The following is a 23,774-nucleotide window of genomic DNA, read 5'->3' as shown; positions in this document are numbered from 1 at the left end:
GATAGTGAATAATTTCCGGAGTAGCTTGTTTTCTGCTTGATTATGATGGATCAATGTATATTATTCGTATTTACTGTGCAGTTGATTCAGTGCTCTGTATTCTCTCCGAATAATTTTTATGTATTGTATTTTGTATTTGAGCTATTAGAGGGATAATTTGTTTGTACGTATTTTTGTTGGATAGTTGTAATGATGGAACCTCTGCTATCATCCTGTCTCTCTTGTTTATTTCCAAATATTTGCTTGTGCTACATATGTACACTTATATACATTCTCAGCCTTGAAGTTCTAGACATGAGTTCACTATAAGTTGTAATTTTATTATTAGAAGTGCAATTTCAATCTAGGTCCTTTTGTTGGATACAAATATGTACAGAAGAATTTTTAAACTATAAGAATTTTGAATTAAGATCACTGGAATCAACACTCTTGTGTTATCGTGGTTTATGCTTTCTGTAGTGAATTAAACTGAAACAGTTACATATAACACATATATTTTCTTTGTATTGTATACTTATAACATCTGTACTTGCTTGTTTTCCCTTGATTGTTCTTGATTCTCTACCATCATATAATGTCTTTCTTTTTTCACTTGTTCCTTTCTGTTGTGCTGTACTTACTCCAGACATGCAAAAAAAAACAATGAAGGCCGTGGATGGATTAATGGGGTTAAGAAGTCCTACTTGACGTAGTTGTGTTCTCTTGATACATTATCAGGTACGTGTTGTAACAGTAGTGAAATGTTTTATATTTAGAGATTTAGTTAATGATGTAGCAAACTGAAATGACTCTGTTGGAGTTTATTGATCTGGCCTGGATATGGGATGTTACAAGGTGGTATATTTTCATTGTAAATTTATTGTTCTTGTGTTCGTAGATGAAATGTGACAACTGTGGAGAGCTAGCAAAGAAAGAGATTAATGTGCTTTCCAATGTGAAATTGTTTGATTCAAAGAATGCCCCTAATCTTGTTATGAAGGTCATCCCCCTCCTCCCCCTATGTGTATGCGCACCCGTCATATATGTTCTGTACGAGTCATGAATATTTTTCTAGAAAGGTTTTTTGTGTCTACTTCCAAGAATTAGGCTTCCTAAGGCAAAAAATTTCTTTGTCTAGTTATTGTGCAATGGTACTAGTCACATTCTTTCTTTTTTGTAACAGTGTAAGTTCTGTGAGAGAATTGGTTCGATGACTGTAGTGACCACTGATGTCGGAAAGCCAGCAACTGAGGAGTTTGAATGAAATTGGAGTTTATTCTCATACTGGTTTACATTCTTACTTTTTTTTTGTTGTTGCAGTATAAGTTCTGTGAGAGAACTATGACTGTGGTAACCACTGATGCTGGAAAGCCACTAACTGAGGAGCTTAGTGCAATTGGAGAATCTTTCCCTCTGAGGAACTTGACGGAAAGGGTTTCGATATTGTCGATCTTGTGTTTGACTATGGTTGAAAGGCTAAATCTGTAAGTTTCCATCTGCACTATACCTTTTAAGCATACACCAAGTAACAAATGCAGCTTGTGAGTGCACTAGTGTCTTGGATAAAATCATTCTGAACCTTGTTCCTAAGCATTTCTAAATTTATGCAATTAAAATGTTTTACAAACATGTCATTAAATTTTGAAAGGAATGTACAACACATGACTTGTATTATCTCATCAAATATTTTAAACTGCAAAAGCACGTGTATGATCCATCTCCGTGTGTATTTTAAACTGGAAGATCAAAGTGTCATTAACTAACACAACATTTTCAAGCCCTTGTCATAAGCTTTACTTTTTCACTCTCTCGTTTCTTTAATCAGCCAATGTCTATTTGTTTAGAAGGTGTAGAGCATCTGTGTGTGTATATATATAAATGCCAATTATCCATCTCCGTTTATTGTGTTGGATTAATCTAAACTTTGTTAATAATTTATGGTGTCTCAGATGTGGAGTCCAGTGATGTAGTATGAGGTGTCTGTAATATTTTGATAGTTTATGGACGTAGTTTGAATAAGTCAGGCCTGAGAAGTAATAGTGGAGCATTTTCAGGACTCTCTGTTGCTTTCTGTTTCCTAGTTTATAGGCCTAGTTGGTTTCCTAGTTTTCTTGTACTTAAGTTGTTTCCTGTATGCAAAGTAATAAGATCACTACTTTACATTCTTGTTTTCTCTCGTTTTACATCATACACATATACTATATATAATATTGCAGAGTGATCAGAGGTGTACGCCTGGGTGTGTTTCATCAATCTGGTATCAAAGCTCACATACATACATAGTATATGCCAAAGTGGATGCCCAAGAAGGATACAATGGAAGCGAGTAAGACAGAGATGAGCAAGACAAAGGAGGTAGTGGGTCTCAGTTATCTGATGCTGACGCGAGGTAACTATACGGCATGGGCAATTAAAATGAGAGTTTTCATGCAGGCCCATGGAGTATGGGAGGCTATTGAGCCTAAGGATCTAAAGGCTACGGTGGAGGAGAGAAAGGACAAGATTGCTCTTGCTGCTGTGTACCAGGGAATACCTGAAGACTTACTCTTGTCTATTGCAGAAAAGACCACGGCGAGAGAGGCATGGGAAGCCATAAAAACTATGTGTCTGGGCGCCGACCGCGGGAAGAAGGCAAAGGTTCAAACCTTAAAAGCTGAATTTGAATCCCTAAAGATGAAAGATGCAGAACAGCTTGATGAGTTTTGTATCAAACTGAACGGATGGGAACCCAATATACGGGCACTAGGGGAGACTATTGACGAAGGATATGTGGTAAAGAAACTTCTCAGGGCAGTGCCAACGAAATTTCTGCAAATAGCCTCCACAATCGAGCAATTTGGGGACCTGGATACGATGTCAGTCGAAGAAGCGGTTGGGTCCTTGAAGGCCCATGAAGAACGCTTAAATGGTCAAGGTGAACCTAGTGGAGGACAATAACTATTACTTACTGAGGAAGGATGGTTGAAAAAGGAAAAGGAAGAAGGACAACTGTTGTTTACCATAGAAGAATGGCTCAGGAGATCGAGCTTGAAAAACAAAGGAAATGGCAGCGATTTTAAGACCAAAGAAGCAAATCGAGGTACAAGGGATAAGAGTAGAATCCGGTGCTTCAACTGCTTGGCATATGGCCATTATGCGGCTGAGTGTCGTAAACCAAAAAGGGAAAAAGTGCAACGTCTGGAGGCTAATTTGGCACAGGCTCTAGATGACGAACCAGCGTTGTTGATGGTGGAATGTCGAGGTGACAAGGTGCTGCTAAATGAGAGCAGGGTTAAGCCAAAGTTGAGGACAGAAGTCGAGGATAAGCAAGGAGGATCTGATGTATGGTACTTGGACAACGGAGCGAGTAATCATATGACCGCGGAGAAATCAAAATTCAGAGAATTGGACGAAAAGGTGACTGGTTAGGTACGCTTTGGTGATGGATCGACAGTCGACATACGAGGTAAAGGTTCAGTATTTTTTAAATGCAAAGATGGTGAGGAGAGAATGTTTAAAGATGTTTACTTTATACCCAGTTTGTGTAATAACATACTGAGCTTATGACAATTATCTGAAGAGGGCAATCGAGTTGTAATACACGGTGATTTTTTGTGGGTCTATGATAAGATTGAACGACTACTAATGAAGGTTAAAAGATCAGGAAACAGACTGTATAGGGTTGTGGCAAAAACTGTTGATTCGAGTTGTTTGTTGTCAAAGGAGGAGGAAGAAGCGTGACTCTGGCACTCACGCCTTGGCCACGTTGACTTCCAAGCTTTGAATCTAATGACAAGGAACAAGATGGTTGATGCTGTACCAAAGATTATACAGCCCAAGAAAGTGTGTACGGGGTGTCTAATGGCGAAGCAGAGTAGGAAAAGTTTCCCTGCACAGTCAAGTTTTTGAGCAAAAAAGGTTTTAGAACTGGTGCATGGAGACATTTGTGGTCCAATCATGCCTGAAACACTGAGGGGAAGTAAGTATTTTTTCCTCCTTGTGGACGACTTCAGTAGAGCCATGTGGGTGTTTATGTTAAAGTCTAAGGATGAAGCGTTTGAGGCTTTTAAAAGGTTTAGGTCTCGGGTCGAGAAGGGATCAGAAGCAAAGCTGAAAGCCTTTCGCACAGATAGAGGGGGAGAGTTTTGTTCACGACAGTTTGATGAGTATTGTGAGCAGACAGGTATATACCGTCAATACACAACTCCATATACACCGCAACAGAACGGTATTGTGGAGAGACGAAATCGTACAATTGTGGCTATGACCAGGAGTTTCCTTAAGACAATGAATCTACCATCGTACTTATGGGCAGAATCGGTGAGACACTCTGTGTATGTGCTAAACCGGTTGCCCACGCGTGCGTTGACAGGAAAAACGCCTTATAAGGCATGGACAGGAACAAAGCCAAACTTGGAATATGTTAAGGTTTTCGGGTGTGTGTCACATATGAAGATTTCGAGTGTCAAGACTACTAAATTGGATGATCGTAGTAGGGTGGTGATAAATCTCGGGAAGGAGCCAGGAACGAAAGGGTATAGGCTGTATGACCCTATGACTAAGAGGATATGTGTAAGTCATGACGTTGTTTTTGAAGAAAAGAAGGCATGGGATTGGGCTGAACACGACGTACAGAGGGATGAGCAAGGCACCCAGTTCACTGTGATTGGTTTTGAACAGGACTATGCAGCTGGTGCAAGTGATAACGTCAGTAGTCAAGAGTTATCACAGGGTAGCACTGGCACTGAAGGAGATCCAGAAACTGGAAGCAGAACAGAGTTTACCAGTCCAGTTCAGAGCTCACAGATGGAGACGCACTCACCTGAATCAATACAAAGTTTAACCGGTTGGGGTACTATTGGCTCTAGCGAGGAAAGTGAACCACGAAAGTTTAGACGGTTAAGTGAAAACTATGAAGATGCTGAAGAAGTAGAGACCCCTGATGAGTTGATGCTTATGGGGGTGGACGAACCAATAAATTACGCTCAGGCATCACAGAAGCAAGAGTGGAAAACGGCGATGGAGCAAGAAATAAACATAATTGAGAAAAATGAGACATGACATTTGACAGAGTTACCACCGAGCAAGAAGGCAATAGGTCTGAAATGGGTATTTAAGTTAAAGAAAGACACCAAAGGAGAGATTGTCAAGTACAAGGCTCAAATTATCGCTAAAGGGTATGTCCAACAACAAGGAGTAGATTTTGAAGAATTATTTGCTCCTGTGACACGTTTGGAGACAATCAGATTGCTTTTGGCATTATCGGCAAAAAATGGCTGGAGTGTGCACCACTTGGATGTTAAATCAGCGTTTTTAAATGGAGATTTGAGGGAAGAAGTGTATGTCTTTCAACCCGAGGGGTTCGAGAAACAGGGACAAGAACACATGGTATACAAGCTATCGAAAGCTCTGTATGGCCTCCGTCAGGCCCCAAGGGCTTGGTACTCGAAGTTGAGCAAATGCTTGGAAGGTATGGGTTTAATGCGTTGTCCTTTTGAACATGCGGTATATAAAAAAAGAGAAGCAGGTGAAGTTCTAGTAGTAGCAGTGTACGTTGATGATCTTCTAGTAACTGGAATAAGTGAAGCGGCCATGCAGAATTTTAAGATGCAGATGGCAAAACACTTTGAAATGAGCGATTTGGGTAAGCTTTCGTACTATCTGGGTTTAGAAGTAAATCAGCAGACATATTATGTGGAATTGAAGCAGGAAGCTTATGCTAAAAAGGTTCTCGAAAGGGCTGGGATGAAAGATTGTAATTCGACAAGGTATCCAATGGAGCCCAAGATTGTACTCACCAAAGACGAAGAAGGAACTGCTGTGAATGCTACTGAGTTCAAGAGCATTGTGGGGGGTCTGCGTTACCTTGTTCATACACGACCTGATATATCATATGCCGTGGGAGTCATAAGTCGGTACATGGAAAGACCCGCATTAACTCATCTGAACGCAGCAAAGCGGATAATAAGGTACATTAAAGGTACTTTGAACTACGGTTTAATCTACTCGAAGGATAGTGCAAATAATGCGATAACAGGTTTCTCCGACAATGATTTGGGCGGTAATATAGAAGACAGGAAGAGCACTAGTGGGGTGGTTTTTTACTTGAATGAGAGTGTGATAACATGGGTTTCCCAAAAACAAAAGTGCGTTGCATTGTCTTCATGTGAGGCGGAATTCATGGCTGCTACGGCTACAGCGTGTCAAGGGATTTGGCTAAGAAACTTGCTGAAGGAAGTGACAGGAAATCACATTGGCCCTGTGGTATTATACATTGATAATAAGTTCGCCATAGACTTGGCAAAGAACCCTATTTTTCACGGAAGGTCAAAATATATTGATATCCGTTTTCATTTTATAAGGGAGTGTGTGGAACGGGGTGAGATTGTTGTGAAGCACGTACGAACAGAGGAACAACGTGCTGATGTGCTGACTAAGGTATTGTCAATTGTCAAATTTGAACGTATGAGACAGCTTCTTGGGGTGAAGAGTCTTAATAAAGAAGTTTAGATTAAGGGGGTGCTTGTTGGATTAATCTAAACTTTGTTAATAATTTATGGTGTCTGAGATGTGGAGTCCAATGATGTAGTGTGAGGTGTCTGTAATATTTTGATAGTTTATGGACGTAGTTTAAATAAGTCAGGCCTGAGAAGTAGTAGTGGAGCATTTTCAGGACTCTCTGTTGCTTTCTGTTTCCTAGTTTATAGGCCTAGTTGGTTTCCTAGTTTTCTTGTACTTAAGTTGTTTCCTGTATGCAAAGTAATAAGATCACTACTTTATATTCTTGTTTTCTCTCATTTTACATCATACACATATACTATATATAATATTGCAGAGTGATCAGAGGTGTACGCCTGGGTGTGTTTCATCATATTGTTTAAAGATGACGTAGGAATGCATTGTGACCATATATAATATTTTCTTTTGCGGGGAAGTTGGAAAGTAGTTGGGAACTTGGAGATCAATCCGTTTTTTCCACCTGATATATCTGATGATTTACACAGTAATTTCTCTTATTAATGAAGTTAAATTTCATCTTACAAAAGAAGAAATACTTTGATAACTCAATTTCTTACTAACACTGGCATTAGTGTCTTTTGCATCCTGTTTTTTGTGTCGGTATAATTTAAGCAATGGCTTAATTTCTATGTATGATAATGACTATCATTGTCAACACTTCATTTGGTGCTAATATATTTGTGTGTGATATCCCTTTATTTTCTACAAGTAAATGTCGCAGGCATATATTTATAGCATCTCCTGGATCTACTCTTCACGTTCAAACATATGTGTGTGGAGCTCTATTTTTACATTATGCAGTCTGACTTCTAGCTTGTGTTTTTTTTATATCTGTGTAGATTATCGGGACCAAGCTTGAGATATCGACTTGTCTGATGGAAAATTTGCTGAATATGATGAGATGGGAAAATGCCCAGTTGCCATCTACAATCCTCATTTTACTTTTGAGGTGTTGATGTAAGATTATAGAGAGTCTATACTAGCCATGAGTATACACATTCAGAATTGGCACTGGGCATGGGAAGCAAGGTGCAAGGCCAATAAGAAAGAATTTGGGGTTTTAGTTACTTCGCTTGCCAACAAAGGTATTAGTTTGACATGGATTAGCAAAGTAGTTAGATTGGAATGCTTACTTGAACCTGTGTAATATGTTTTAACATTTTAAAAACAGTACGAGATAATTCTCACTACACGTGCCTTCTATTGTTTTTTAACCTGAGCCTGGAAGCCGGAAAACCATCATATCTCAAACTGAATTTCATAGTTCAAAGTAATACTCAATTTCTTACTAACATTGGTATTACTGTTGTATGTTCCTGTTTTTTGTGTTGGTATAATTCCCAGCACTTGCTTAGTTTCCAATGTGACTATGATTCTCAACACTTCATTTGGTGCTAATATATTTTTGTGTAATATCCCTTTATTTTGTACGAGTAATTGTCGCAGCCATATTTTTCTGCCTACTTCCAAGAGTTAGGCTTCCTATGTAGAAAAGTTTTTTTGTCTATTTATTATGCAAAGATGGATCGGCAATATTTCCTATATTCCCTGAATTTTGTAGGGATCAGTTACCCACTTACTCATACTGTTCACATTCTTACTTTTTTTATTGCAGTCTAAGTTCTGTGAGAGAAGAGGTTATATGAGTATTGTGTCCACCGATGTTGGAAAGCGACTAGCTGAGGAGCTTAGTGCAATTGGAGAATCTGCCCCTCTGATGTAACTTGACGGAAAGGGTTTCGATCCTGTCGATCTTGTCTTTGTCTATGGTTGGAAGGCTAAATCTGTAAGTTTTTTGTCTGCACTATACTTTTTGCACAATGCTATCTTTTTTGAAATGTAGGATCATCAGATTGGGATGCTCACTATGTATTTTGTTTACACTCTTTCACCCTTAGTATGCCATCACTTAAAAGATTGATGGATCATGATGGATTAATTTCTAAAATGCACCAGTAACAAATGCAGCTTGTGATTGCACGCGTCTCTTGAATAAAAACATTCTGAACTTTGTTTCTCTGCATTTTTTAAATTCATGCAATAAAATTGTTTACAACCATGTTATTAAAATTTGGATGGAAATGTACAACACATGACTCCTATTATCTCATCAAATATTTCAAACTGCAAAAGCACATGTATACATACACTAAGTGGCATATCAAAGTTTCCTAATATAACACCAGATTCGTTGAAGTTCTTGATGTGATTTACAAACAGTGTAGTACCCCAACTTTAAAATACTTTGTCATAGGACTTTGCAGCTGCTTTGTTGAGAATGATAGCTCAACAGCTGCTGACTCAGCCAGTGGACCTACTTGAAGATTCTTTTATCTAACTAACTTTGGCGCCATTTTCTGAAATCAATGAATCTGGATCTCTCTCTGGATATAAAAGAAAAACAGATAGAATGGTTTAGTTAGTTAGAATGCTTGTCAAAATAATCTTCTTGTTCTTCATCTTCTAATCAGTAGACTTTGTTTCTTTTCTGTATCAAAATAATGATAATCTGTAGTGTATTGTAGTGTATTGTTTGCAAATCAGTATATATAATTCGATTTCTTCAAGTATGGAAGGTGTTGACATTACGTTCAGTTCATAAAATTTGACATGGTATTAGAGCAATGACGATCCTACTGGTGTTTCATCTTCCATTCTCATTTAGCCATTATCGATAATCGCAAGATGAGTTTTACTCTATTCCATTTACTTGTTTCTCTGAGTCAATTTCACAAACAGTTTAGGACATATGATAGATAAATATGAATTAGTGTTTGTTAATCTCGAATTTAGTGTTTGTTGATCTTGAATTTAGTAATTGTTGTATCTAAATCTTTTCCTTCTCTGATTCGATCTGTGAATTTCGATTCAGTTCTTGATTTCTCATTTGATCCTCTTTATAAGACTACATTCTTTTGAGATTCCTGATAGCTTTTGATTCTTATTGATCAAAATTATGGCTACTACTTCTCAAACACAAACACAATCACAAACACAAACTGCTTATGTTGATCCTTCACAAAATCCATCATCACACTTATTATTAAATCCTTCCGATAATCCGGGAATGAAGCTTGTTTCAATGAAGTTTGATGGAAATTGCTATAGCGATTGGAAGCGTTCTATGTTAATCAGTTTATCTGCTAAAAACAAAGTAGGTTTTGTTGATGGAAGTATTGAGAAACTTCAGAATACACATACTGGTTTTAAGGCATGGGATAGGTGTAATAGTATGTTAATTTCTTGGTTACTTGGAGTTCTAGATCTGGATATTGCACGAAGTGTTTTGTATTTCTCAACTGCTAGAGAAATCTGGATGAATTTAGAGGAGCGATATGGTCAATCTTCTGGAACTTTATTGTTTTCACTACAACAATCTCTTCATGATTTGAAGCTGTCTCAGGATAATATCTCTAGTTTCTTTACTAAAATCAAAATGTTATGGGATCAGTTGGATTCTGTTAATCCAATACCTATTTGCAATTGTGCAAACTGTTCTTGCACCATTACTCAGAAGCTAATGAAGTCACAAGAAGATCGAAGGTTAATTGAGTTCCTGATGAAACTGAATGATGGGTATGAGATTATTAGAGGTAGAATTTTGGTGATGAATCCACTCCCATCTATTGCACATGCTTACAGATTGATATTACAAGAGGAGAATCATAAAAGAATGATTCATACTCAAGTTTCTGGGGGAATTGAGGACACATTGGCTTTTGCAGCACAAAGAAGGAGATTTCAGGAGAACAATTCAGAGAGATTTAGACAAAATATCTATCATAACTCAGGGAAACAGGGATTTGGTCCACAGATTGATACAAGAAGCAGATTGAACACATATTTTTGTGACCATTGTAAATTGCCAGGACATACAGTTCAAAGGTTCTATAAACTACACGGTTATCCACAGAATTTCAAGACTGACAGAGAACGAAGAGTAACAGCAGTTGTACATCAAGATAATGATGATGAGTATTCATTGATAAGCCAGAGGCAGTCTCATTCCTTATCTAATGATAATTCTGAGAATATTTCATTCACTCCTGCACAGTATCAACAAATTCTGCAGTTAATTGGAAAAGAGAAACCAGAAGATCAGATTTTGATTGTTTCACAAGATAATAGAAAAATAGCTTATACAGCAGGTAATTTTTGTTTCCTTGCTTCCACTGGTTTAAAGTGGATATTAGATAGTGGGGCCACAGATCATATGTGTTTTGATTTAGATATGTTTGATGAGCTAAATATACTTCAAGGCAGTTTAAATGTAATTACTATTCCAAATGGGAAACAAGTTGTTATCACAAGGAGTGGGACAATCAAGCTTAATAATGATCTTATATTGAGAATTGTGTTGTTTGTTCCAGATTTTAAGTATAACTTGATCTCAATACCAAAATTATGTAAAGATCACAAGTGTACAATTGTGTTTAATGATGACCAATGTGTTCTACAGGGCCTTTCCATTAGGCCACTGCTTCTTGGTAAATTCAGTAATGGATTATACTTCTTGGAGGATACTACAAGTTCAAATCTGAAACCTCCAAGCTCATTTGTTGCTTCAGCATCTACTAATACTACTGCTAATAAGGATTCTTCTCCAACTATTGAATTAGCTAAACTTTGGCACCTGAGAATGGGACATCTGTCAGTCCCTATGTTGAAACATGTTTCCTCAACTTTACAGCATGTTTCAAGCATATTGGATTGTCTCTGTCAGATTTTCCCTCTCACTAAACAAGCCAGACACTCATTTTCAGATAGTACTTCTATGACTTCAACTGCTTTTCAGTTACTGCACTTGGATGTATGGGGACCTTACAAAGAATCTACTTCTGCAGGTTGTAAGTACTTTCTGACTATTGTTGATGATTTTACTCGTATGACTTGGGTTTTCTTACTTAAATTCAAACCAGATGTCAGCAAAGTTCTACCTCAGTTTGTTACTTACATATAAAATCATTTTCACACGTCGGTTAAACACATAAGAACTGATAATGCCCAAGAGTTGTGCGAGGGTGAGCTCAAACAGTTTTATTTTTATAAAGGGATTTTGCATCAAAAGAGTTGTCCATATACACCCCAGCAAAATGGGGTGGTAGAGAGAAAATATAGACATATTTTAGACACTGCAAGAGCTCTTTTCTTTCAGTCTAAACTTCCAATTTCTTTCTGGGGGGAATGTGTACTTTCTGCAGTACATATTATTAACAGAATACCTCTTAAAGTTCTTGGTCTTATTAGTCAATATGAAAAGTTGTTCAATGAGCCCGTCGATGTAGATTATTTCAGGGTTTTCAGATGTCTATGTTATGTTAGTACATCCAATTCTCATAGGACTAAATTTGATCTGGAGCTGTTCCTCAAGCTTTTGTTGGATATCCAACTGGAACAAAAGGATACAAGGTTCTTAATCTTCATGACCATACTGTTTCTGTATCTAGAGATGTTGTTTTCTTTGAGAAACATTTTCCGTTTCATTTCTCTGAATCACATACATCACACACTCCATTTTTTCTGCCACTAATAACAGAACCTTCACCCTTTTCTTTTGATACTGTACCTGATATATTTCAGTATCCAGCTTCTTTAGATTCTTCTCATAATCTGTCCACTCACACCACACATGATCAGTTTCAACTTCATGATTCTTCTCAATCTTCACAAACAGATCGATCTTTGCGAAGAAGTGTCAGGCAGTCTAAAACACCTGCACACTTTTCTGATTACATCCGCACTAACTCTCACTTGCAATACCTTGCTAAACCTCAGACTGAGCATTGGTGTCATCTTGTTTCTTATGCTGAGCTTCCATTATGTCATCATGTTTTTATTGCTACTACTGAATCCTTAGTTGAACCTGTTACTTATAATCAAGCTTCTAAATATCCCAAATGGGTGGAAGCTATGAATAAGGAATTGCTTGCTTTACAGGTTAATAAAACTTGGGTTTTGGTTGATCTTCCAGCTGGTAAGAAGCCAATAGGGTGTAAATGGGTTTACAAGATTAAATTGAAGGCTGATGGTTCTGTAGAACGATATAAATCTAGACTTGTAGCTAAAGGCTACAATCAGCAATGGGGGATAGATTATATAGAAACTTTATCTCCTGTAGTTAAGATGACTACAATAAGATGTTTGTTGGCTTTAGCTGCTCATATAAACTGGCCCTTATTCCAACTTGACGTTAATAATGCTTTCCTCCATGGTGACCTGCATGAAGAAGTCTACATGATTGTACCAGAGGGTTTACCTAATCCCTATTCAAAGGTCTGCAAACTTGTAAAATCATTGTATGGATTAAAACAGGCTTCCAGACAATGGTTTTCCAAGTTAGTGGGGGAATTACTTGATAGAGGATATTATCAGTCCAAGAATGATTATTCATTATTCATTAAACATGCAAATGATCTAATTACTGTAGTGGTTGTTTATGTTGATATTATACTGACTGGTAGTGATTCATCTGCTATTTCTGAATTAAAGCTTCACTTGGACCAGGCTTTCCACATTAAAGATTTGGGCAGATTGAGCTATTTTCTTGGTATTGAAGTGGGATATTTGCCTAATGGAATTTCTCTTACACAGAAAAAATTCACTAATGAGTTGTTACAGAGTTCAGGAATTACTACATTCAAGAAGGTAGTTACTCATCTTCTAGTTAATCTGAAGCTAGCAGCAAATGAAGGTGAAATATTTCCTGGTGTCACTCTTTACCGATGTCTAGTGGGAAAACTCAACTTCCTAACAAACACTAGACCAAATTTGGCATATACTGTTCAACATCTTAGTCAGTTCCTACAACAACCAAGGAAGCCTCATTATCAAGCATTACTCCATACACTTCATTATATGTCATCTACAGCTGGTCAGGGAATACTCTTAAAGGTTGATGAACAACTTACACTTCAAGATTTTTCAGATTCAGATTGGGGTGCTTGCTTGGATTCAAGAAGGTCTATATTAGGATATGTCATGTTATTAGGTAAATCACCTATAAGCTGGAAATCCAAGAAGCAAGGAATTGTATATAGAAGCTCATCTGAAGCAGAATATAGGTCCATGTCTAATGCAGCATCTGAAGTGACCTGGTTAGTCAGACTTTTGGAAGAATTAGGTGTCACAAATCTAAAACCTGTCACTCTCTACTGTGACAACCAAAGTGCGATTCATATTGCCAAAAATCCGCTCATCGTGAAAGGACAAAACACATTGAGATAGATATCAATTTCACGAGAGACAAGGTGCTTGAAGGATTAATGTAAATTGCTTATCTTCCAACAACATCACAATTAGAAGATGTGTTTACTAAAGTCCTTCCTTCTGCACAATTTAATGACTTGATGTTCAAACTTGGTATAACTTCAACACAGCCAAGTTTGAGAGGGGATGTTGAGAATGACAGCTCAGCTGCTGACTCAGCTAGTGGACCTACTTGAAGATTCTTTTATCTAACTAACTTTGGTGCCATTTTCTGAAATCAATGAATATGGATCTCTCTGGATATAAAAGAAAAACAGATAGAATGGTTTAATTAGTTAGAATGCTTGTCAAAATAATCTTCTTGTTCTTCATCTTCTAATCAGTAGACTTTGTTTCTTTTCTGTATCAAAACAATGATAATCAGTAGTGTATTTTTAGCAAATCAGTAAATACAATTCGATTTCTTCAAGTATGGAAGGTGTTGACATTCCGTTCAGTTCATAAAATTTGACAAGCTTCATCAACACGCAACCACAATTCAACTAACACATTATCAATCCTGTTATAAGTTCCCTCTCTCATTTTTTAGGATGAGTAGAGTATTCCAGAATCTTATAGAGAGTTAGAGGGCCGGGAAAACTTTTCAGCATCTTTTCTTTTTCATTTTTTTTGCACGAAAGATGCACGAAGCTATTCGTTTTTGCGCAGTCAGACTTGAGTATATCAAAACTGAGTAGGTCAGACAGAAAAGTGAGGAACGTCTTCATAAACTATATATATTAGAAAACCAAATCAGCCCAACACTTAATAATATAAAATAAGAGGAGGTATTAAATTAAAATAAGATAACTAAGTTACCGATCTAATGTTGTCAAACAAGCTGTTGATGGACCATTCGCTTTAGGAGAGGATTGCAATATTTTTATGTGCTTTCCTGTTAAGTCTTTTCTTCCGTCGAGTATCTAAACAAAAAATAAGATGGTAATTAGCACGTAATTATGAATTTATAATAAATAGAGTAAATAGCACTTTAATAAATACCAATACCTAAAAATTATTCACTACTTGTTGTCTCGTTTCATTTATTGCAGTAAGATTGGAGTTGTAAGGCTTCATCTGGGCTGTAATTAAATTACGTTACAAATTGATATTTAAATACACTTTGAGAAAAAGGAAATTAAAAAAAGTGTTGTACTTACCTAGTATAAAGAGCAAGTAAAAGAATGATCTCTCGAAATGAATACTCAGATTTGCTCCCGTGAATATACACTCCAATTCAGTGCACACGTCCTCAATTAAAGTTGTCCTCCCTCTGATTTTTGTTATTATATTAAATATGACTTTCCATATAAAATAACAAGATAAATATTAATTGATACTGACTTTCAAAAACTTGTACTTACTTGGTAGGTTCGCACGGTGCCTCACGGAAAGCGTGGTCTCTCATGAATCCGTAAATCTCCACGATGTAGTTGGGAAAAAGTGATTCCATTTCTATTGCAAGGTCAGTTGTTGTCATCTAAAGGAAATGAAAATAAACAAAAGTAAGGATTTTCATGATCTATAAGTGTAAGCGCAGACAATATAAGATAAAATATAAATTTAGCAGATAATCATTAGGAGAGGAAGAGAGGATTGGAAACAAGAGAGAGAAAGATCACCTTATACTTCCAGCTATCCCCGTATTTACTATTTCCATAATGATAGACTTCCCTCAATGCAACACTCCCCCTTTTCAGAAGAATTTGATCCCAATCTTCACCTTTTCTCTTTGTTGAGTAATTCTGTCTTTGATTAAACATTTCCTTAAATCTATCCTTTGGATATTTTGCAGTGACCTCAACCCAACAGCAGTTATGTCTCTCCAATATGTTGCTTGGAGTCAAGAATATGGGGTGATTTAGGCAGGTGCGTAAGTCAATTCTGTAAAATAACCAATATTAAAAGCTTAATAATTAGTGGCCTTAATAACTTAATATGTGGTGATATGGATGCAACAATTTACCAGAGGAGTATTTACAAAAGCTTATGGACAAATTTACCGAGCATCTTTCCACATTCATAAGTCTATATAATTTATCGGGTCTTCAGGAGGGGAATTTTGAGAGGAATAGTGGCTTTATGGGAAGCTATTGGGAAGAAATGTTGTTGTTGGGGGTTTTCAAGAAGTTGAATCTTTAATTATAGAATTGGTTTGTTGGTGGTGGTTTTTTTGTTGGAGGTTATCGGAAGAGGTGGGAGAGTGGTGTCGGTGGAAAGGATGGGATAATTTGTGCCGAGAGACTGAGAGCTTATAGTGAGTGTTTGTAAGCTTAACGTTGAGCAGTTGGTGTTGGTGTATGTATAAGCATGCTTGTATGAATGTGTACAGACCTATGTATATATGGTTTTGTTAAATGATCTAATTTAAGAGATGTAACGCTACCATAATCTTTAATTAGTTAAGAGACATTAATCTATAAATAATTGAATAAAAGTAAACATCATATATGCAGATAGATACTAATATAAACAAATAGCTTGCATAAAAAAACATACGTGGTCCATGCACGCTCCATCGAACTCAGCAAGTCACTTGCTAGAGGCGAACTGCTCAATAATGTATGGACAATGGTCCGGATCTGGCTCATCTGAACATGAACATCCTGTAGCATAATACTTTTGGGGAGGCCCCAACATTTTACTTGAGGGCATGCATCATCATTGATGATGATGTTGTCAAAGCTGAAGTTTTTGTGTATAATAAGTAATTTATTTAGTGCCACAATCATCTTCAGAAGCCCCCTTTAAATAAAATAGATGAGAATATATTAGTTTACTTTATATAACCACAATTTTTCATTTAAACAAAAACATTGGTAAGAATTATATATTATATACTTACCTAGCTATTAAAATTCTTTTTTCATTCAAACACCCAAGATCAATGTATTTTCTTAAGGTCGAATGACATTTGTCCACATCGAGATATACAGTACCTTCCATAGTAAGTGTCATTAGTGGTTGACAGAAAAAAAAATTGGGAGAGTCTTCAAAATCTTTTATGATTTTCAGCATCTGCCATTGTATCAAATTTTAACAGGGTAACACATAAGTCTCCAATGTTTGCTGGTATAGTTTTATGAGATTGAGGCAGGTCATTAACCTCCATAGAAATCTGTTTAAAAGTTGAAATTAAACACACGATATAAAATAGTATACTACGATATGGTCAAATTTCAACACACATGATATAAAATTAATACCTTGTTCACCTTGTCCTTGTCCATTGCATGCTAAAAATCTAAATTCCTTTATCTGTTTTCAACACATTATTTAAGTCAAACTTATATACTTATAAAAAGCAACATGAATATATGCAACGGTTCTCTAAAATATGTTAAGAATGGTACATATTATTATTATTAAGACTATCACTCTATCATTAGTAGTATAAGACACAGGAGTGTGTACTATGTTTGTTTCGTGAGATTATAATCTCATGATAATAATATGAAAATAATTAATTTCATTAAAATTAATTCGGATTAAATACTTCATTCTATTAAATATTACAGGGGATTATATTATATCATCTAGTCTAACAAAACAAATATGGGATATGATTATAACCCTTCACTAACTTTTTGTAAAATAAACGTGAAATTAGAAAATTTAAAAGATTACAATCATATCTCCTACTTAATAACATGAAATAAACATAAACTTAGAGCATATATAGTAACTTAGAAATACAATTAAAGTCATACAAGTATAAATTAAAGCTAAATATTAGATTATATATCTTTAAAGGGGATGAAACCATTTCTTCTATTTTAAGGGGGGGGGAAATTTCTATTATGGTATCAATTCTTTCTTACTCCACTCTTCTGATCTAAACAGATAGATAACTGAATGATATAATAATAAGTATCTGAAAGAATGTTGTATATTGTGAACACAAAAATCCATTGGAATATCTTTTCTGGTTGACGGGTACAATTAATCATATATTTCTATTCTTACTACACCTATGAGTATTTTACGTTAGATGTGTGTGCAGCGACCGAACCGGATCATGCTAGTATAAGATAAGCATATTTGCCTATATCTATAAACATAGAAGAGATCCAGTTGAAAATCTTCTACCCTTGGGGTTTCCTTTTCAGTATCCAACACATAAGCTAGATTAAATTTACATCTTTTTCGTAGCAATTGTTTAGTCTGTATTATTGTCAGGAATTTTTCCGTTGTTTCTCACCGCTAAATATTACCGTTCCATTTTCCGCAGTTCGCAATTTCACTTTCTTATTTGCACAATCAATCTGAGCATTACTACAGGTTAACCAATCCATCTCTAAAATAACATCAAACTCTCCTAACTTGAAAGTTATCAAGTCAACTGAGAAATGATGTTCGACTATATTTATTTTCTTGATGAAAATGACTCTCCTGTTTCTTGATTTTGTATGTTGATAATCCCAGTTGTTTTCTAGTTTATAAGACGACGACTTATAAGATGTTTTTATTAATATCGATTGTAATTATTATTTTTGCACTTCTGTGAAAGTTTGAGACTTAATTCAGAATTTTGTTTTAAAAATCATATTTTTTTTTCTAAACTAAAAATCAAATTTTAATATAGCTACAAGGATTTTTAGTCAATTATCATTATTTTTTAATATATTTTGACACTTGGTAATAGTTGATGGTCATCAACGCAATTTAAATAATTTTCTTATTTTTTTTCTAGTTAATTTAAAAAACTAATTAAAATTTAATGAAGTCTCTTGCTCTCTTTAGCAAGGTAGTCACATCTTGTTTAATTCTTGCATTGAAAATTCATTAAAATATACAGTGGATTTTCTGTTATCCGTTCACCATATCGTGTACAATTTTTTATTTTATTATATTGCAATTGTTTTTTTATATAGTTGTCTTGTATACCACTTCACAAAAAAGTTGGATATATTTTTATGATGTCAACTTTACATGGTCAAAGCAAGAGCAAAGTCTACGTGAAATCTGCATGTCTTCCAAGCTCAAAACATAATTTCATTTTGAAATTCCTGGAGCTTCTTTCAAAATCCCAAAGAGCTCTTGATGTTTTGAATGGCAGATATGAGCGATGGATGGTGTGGTCAAGCTAGTGGTGATCTCCTGGATGTTAGTCTTTCGTGTATGTTGTTGGTTTAATGTCTTGCATGAGAAATATAATCCAAGTTGCTTTTGAAGGTGGTGAGAATGTAGTACGTGAGAGTTGACATGTGGACCCAGGGGCAGTTCTAATTTCAATGACTTTAAAAATCAATGAAACATATTTGTCTTCAAGCTTTATATTTGTGCTTTATCAAGTTTTGTGGCCTATGTTTAATTGTTAGTAACTAAAACTCTGTTATCTTTTTCCAAATTCTAGGCATTAATTATACTAGCATGATAGTCTGTGTAAAGCACGGGCCCATTCAATTTTATTTTTTACTTTTTGAAAATGTTATAATAGGACCGATTCAGTTTTCATATTAATCAACTTCATCTTTCACGATTTTATTATAGGTCGGTGGTTAGCAGTAATGTAATCAAATTTTTGACCCAAAAACATGAATTAGTTTACTAAGTAATGTATATTGATATTTCCAAATACGTACATTCTTCATTTTCATGTTTGGTAAAATGGCGGATAGTAGTGATATATGTGATGATATATGAGACAATTTACTCTTAAATTTATGATATCTCTACCAATTTCGATTAATATTTTTGAATCTCAGGATTTTAAATTTTTTTGAATTTGTGTTAATTTTTTATAAATTGTATTAAAAAATTTATTGGTCATGATGGATGCATTTTAGTCATTCCATAATAAGTGGTAATAATTGGTTATAAATAATCATATTTCTGATATATGTAACTGTTATTCCCTAACAATACAACAAGAATTACAGAAGTGGGGGGTTGAATATAATTCTGGCAACTTTTTGAGATTTAAAAATTGTTTTAACTTAATATATATAACAGTGTTTGATTTGCAATAGTGCGGAATGAAAGAGTGATAGAAATCAAAATACTAAGTAATAAAACACAGGCTTTAAAACTTTCTGGTGGATTTGAAAGTATCCACATATATATATATATATAATTGAGAACTATGTGAAGCTTTGAATAGCTCACAACTGCTTTACAAGTTGAACAAACAAAGCTACAGAGAAATTCTTACAGAATACAGCTTGATATGTTTCTCTAAAAACTAAGCTTGCTTGGTTCGTTATGTTCTACTTGCTACACTTGGTTTATATATCACCAAGTTACATGATAGTAAGACAAGATAATAAAACAAAATATATCTAGCCTAACTCCATGTTGTTTCACTACTCTATTCCAGCATCTTTGAATATCTTCACATTTGCATGGAAATGGTAATGCTTCTTTGTTCTCAAAATCCTACTTAACAGGCTGCCACATTCCTTTTGCAAACACCCGACGCATGTGACTGTGTTGTCACTGTCAATAGCTATTTTGAATTTGATCATCCGTCGGGACTATGTTGGACATCCGTCGGGAGCCTTGTTGATTATCCATTGGGAGCTTTGTTGATCATCCGTCAGGAGTCTATCTGTCACTCGACTCTATTTCACTTATACATAATTACAAGATATCTCATATTTACAATTAGTCAACCTATTCTGTATATCATTCTAGTAGTCAACATGACTTGGAGAACCCTACACAATCTACTAGACTAAAACATGTTGTTTGCAAAAATGTGCTACAGTACTTATTTGTTACATAAGCTACACTCTCGATGGATGTCAAATCATCATCCGTCGGGACTATAAAGTTCATCCGTCGGGACTATATTAAATCATCCGTCGAGAGCTACAAATTTCACTAAGTTAAATCTACTAAGGTGTTTTGTTTAACTTATCATCAAGTTCACAACATATTCCTAACAATCTCCCCCAATTTATGTCTACTGGAATTGTAGCCATAAATTAAGAGAAACTTGATGATAACAAAACTACCTAAATATACTAATTAAAAGATAGTAGATAAAACTGACAAGTGCTACAAATTTATTGAAAATTGAACAAAGCAAAGTGTACAAAGAGTTCTCACAATCATTATCAAGGTGCTCCTCTAGTCTGAGCAGATAATTCTATTTTCTTGTTTATCTGGATTTCTTCCCAAGCTTCCTGTCATTTTCTTCTATTTGATTCTGGAGTTGTCTGTGGAATTCAAGTTCATCAGCTTCAGATAGATCCAGCTTTTCTTACATTTCCAATAAAGTCTCATTGCTAGAGATACTCAATTGATCATCCAGTCTGAAGAATCTTCTAACACCTGTAACTACCGAGGAATTACGTTTGTATTATATTATACTAATGATAAATTATGTGTATTATTATGTGATTAAATGTGTTAAGTCATTAAACCCTAACTGTTATGTGTTATGTGTTGGTTGTTTTGATCCAAACGTGTTTTGGATAGTTATTGAACGTTTTATCGTAAGTTATATATTTTATATCAAAACCCGTACAGCTCAAACAGTATTTTAAAAGCCCGTATTTCAAACAAAATCATTGGCCCTATTTTGCCAAAAATGCCCTATACCGTATCGCTATTCTGAACCCCTAGACGTTTTACAAATTGACCTTTTTCGCGAAAAACGACTTTTCCGGACCCCTTCGGGTACCAAAAACCCCACAAAAATCACATTTTTATTTTTATATGATCATGAAATTATCATATATCATTTTTCTTTGCATTTTTGTAATATTCACAATTTTTGGGAATTTTTAGTATTTATTTAGTATTTATTGGATATTTAAAAATTAATTATTAATACCCAAAAAATTATAAAAATTGGGGCCAAATATTTTTATTAGGAGTGTAATTAGCCCCTTAATTTTATTTAGGGGTATTATTTTCCATAATATAAATAGCCTAATTTTTATTAATTAATTCAGTTAATTACAATAAAAAAATCAGAAAATTCAAGAAAATCCCCAATTCTCTAAAATTAGGGTTTGGAGTTCTTGGAATCAAACCGGATTTTGAACGTGATTTTGTGCACCGATTGGATCATGTAAGTAGTCGTTTTGACGCTTATTAATCGTAGTTTTTGATTCTGTAATCAATTTCGTTGTTGGATTGATTGATTTTTAAGTTGTTATTTTCGGATGTATGCTTGAATTCGGGTTTGGTGATTGGTTAGTTATTTGATGATTTCTTTGATGGGGTTGAATAGATCGTAGTTTTTGTGATTGAATGACACCGATTTCGTCGATTATGGTGTTGGTTTTGACGTCGCCGGAGAACCGCCGCCGTGACGGCGTTCCTGAGCTTTCGGGCGTCGTGGTCGATAGAAGAAGGAGAAGGAGGAGGCCTGGGATCGTGAGGAGTGAAAGCCCAGAAGAATCGAGTCGGAAACGAAGCGTTTCGTCACCGTGTTGTCACCGGAACGACCACCGGCGGCGGAGCCGCGGTGGCTGTTCATCCCGACCCGACTGGGTTCGTAGATGACCCGTTAACCCGGGAATTCGACCCGATTTCAATCCCCTAAACCCTAAACCAATTTCCTGAAAACTGTTTCTGATTTTCTTAATTATTTACTTCTATTTTATAAAATTAGAAATCAGTTTTAATAATTCTAAATATCAGATTTTAAATCTGAAAAATATTATAATTAATTTCTAAATTAATTTATTAATTTAGAAATTCGAAACTAATTATTTATTTAATTATTTAATCATTTATCCAATTATTTATTTAATTATCTATTATTTTATAATCAAGTAATTAATTAATAAATAGGATTAATAATAATCGAATAATATGATTAAAGACTCGATAATTAGTTATATAATACGAGTAAGTGGGTGACAAGTTGGATTATTATTATTATTATTATTATTATTATTTGAGCGATAATTAGTTATTCGCAGAGTATCGTGATAATTATTCATATCGAATAATTAAATACAGATGATCGATTAATCGTATAAGTTTCAGTAATAATGTAATAGTTCGATAATTATGTGAGGATTGCGAGTAGCTCGTATTTATACGAGTAATTAATCGTTGAGTTAGATTATAATTCGAATAATTCGTAGTTATTCGATAAATAGTGTATCGGTTAATTAAGTTGATTGATTATTTGTAAATAATCGATCTAATCAAATAAATAACGATGAGTTGTAAATATTTGTAATAAATTGTGATTAATCCTAATAATTAGGGATTAATTATTTTAAGTTAGTAAATAATTATCTATTAATTATTTATTAGTTATTTATTTATTAAGTGACTAATTATTTCAATAATTAATCACATAATTTTCAATAAATCGTAACTTCTTCGTTTTAACTCCAAAAATTATAAAAAAATTATTTTTGACTTTGATTTTTCTTAAATAATTATTTAAAAATTATTTTAGGATTAAAAAGGTTGTAATAATTATTTATATTGAATAATAAATTGAATTATCAGTGTTTAATTCATAACAATTCAACCGTTAGTCCGATTTGAGTGAAACGAAGACCCCTAGACTCAGAAAAATGAGACGAATCTAATAAAAATAGTTGTAAGTTATAATTTCTTCTGAAAAAGAGTGGTTTGGTGATAATTGATAGTTCATAGGTCCTAGTAGGGATATAATTGAGCCGAATAAATCCCGAAAAATTATAATAAAATCAGATACGACTAGTAATGTAGGTATAAGCCTAGAATTGATTCTAAAAATAATTATAAATCTAGAAATTAATTATGTGCTTTACGTGCTACGTGCTTTATGTAATTATGTGAATAGATGTGCTGTATAAATGTATGTATATATATATATATATATGCGAGTCAGATAGAAACGCATGGGTAGACTGATAAGGTTGCGTGATATCAATTCAAGATACACGTATGTAGTAAATTATCTAAACACCTATCTTTCCATGATTTGTTCAGTGTTAGCAAGACAAAGCAAGCTAGGGTCAGAAGGCAGTGAGTTAAACCAGGTTAAGTACGCGAAAGGCAAGTACCCCTAACTTCACTTATCGTTCAAGTGACGTTCATTTCAAATTATATTATGCAAGTTTTTCCCCTATTCTAAATTCAGAATAGTG

General features: G+C 34.8%; 2 protein-coding genes across 2 annotated transcripts; both read left to right on the top strand.

Moving 5' to 3' along the window:
* Positions 1–2,295: 2,295 nt before the first annotated feature.
* On the top strand, positions 2,296–3,387 carry LOC141673234 (uncharacterized). The gene is made up of 2 exons (XM_074479965.1): positions 2,296–2,893; positions 2,936–3,387. The coding sequence occupies exons 1-2, from the start codon at positions 2,296–2,298 to the stop codon at positions 3,385–3,387; spliced, it is 1,050 nt and encodes a 349-aa protein (XP_074336066.1).
* A 6,046-nt stretch (positions 3,388–9,433) lies between these two features.
* Positions 9,434–13,701, top strand: LOC141673233 (uncharacterized). The gene is made up of 2 exons (XM_074479964.1): positions 9,434–11,321; positions 11,849–13,701. The coding sequence occupies exons 1-2, from the start codon at positions 9,434–9,436 to the stop codon at positions 13,699–13,701; spliced, it is 3,741 nt and encodes a 1,246-aa protein (XP_074336065.1).
* Positions 13,702–23,774: the final 10,073 nt, after the last annotated feature.

The sequence above is a fragment of the Apium graveolens genome, chromosome 7, assembly GCF_009905375.1.
Source record: "Apium graveolens cultivar Ventura chromosome 7, ASM990537v1, whole genome shotgun sequence".
NCBI classification, from domain to species: Eukaryota; Viridiplantae; Streptophyta; class Magnoliopsida; order Apiales; family Apiaceae; genus Apium; species Apium graveolens.
This window is presented reverse-complemented; position numbering and strand designations above follow the sequence as displayed.

What these genes read in the sequence shown, in the direction of transcription:
- LOC141673234 (XM_074479965.1), top strand. Translation starts at nt 2,296, where the DNA reads ATGGAAGCGAGTAAGACAGAGATGAGCAAGACAAAGGAGGTAGTGGGT. An exon ending in AGAACGCTTAAATGGTCAAG is followed by an intron (nt 2,894 to 2,935) that starts GTGAACCTAGTG and finishes TTACTGAGGAAG; the next exon opens with GATGGTTGAAAAAGGAAAAG.
- LOC141673233 (XM_074479964.1), top strand. Translation starts at nt 9,434, where the DNA reads ATGGCTACTACTTCTCAAACACAAACACAATCACAAACACAAACTGCT. An exon ending in CAAAGAATCTACTTCTGCAG is followed by an intron (nt 11,322 to 11,848) that starts GTTGTAAGTACT and finishes CTGTTCCTCAAG; the next exon opens with CTTTTGTTGGATATCCAACT.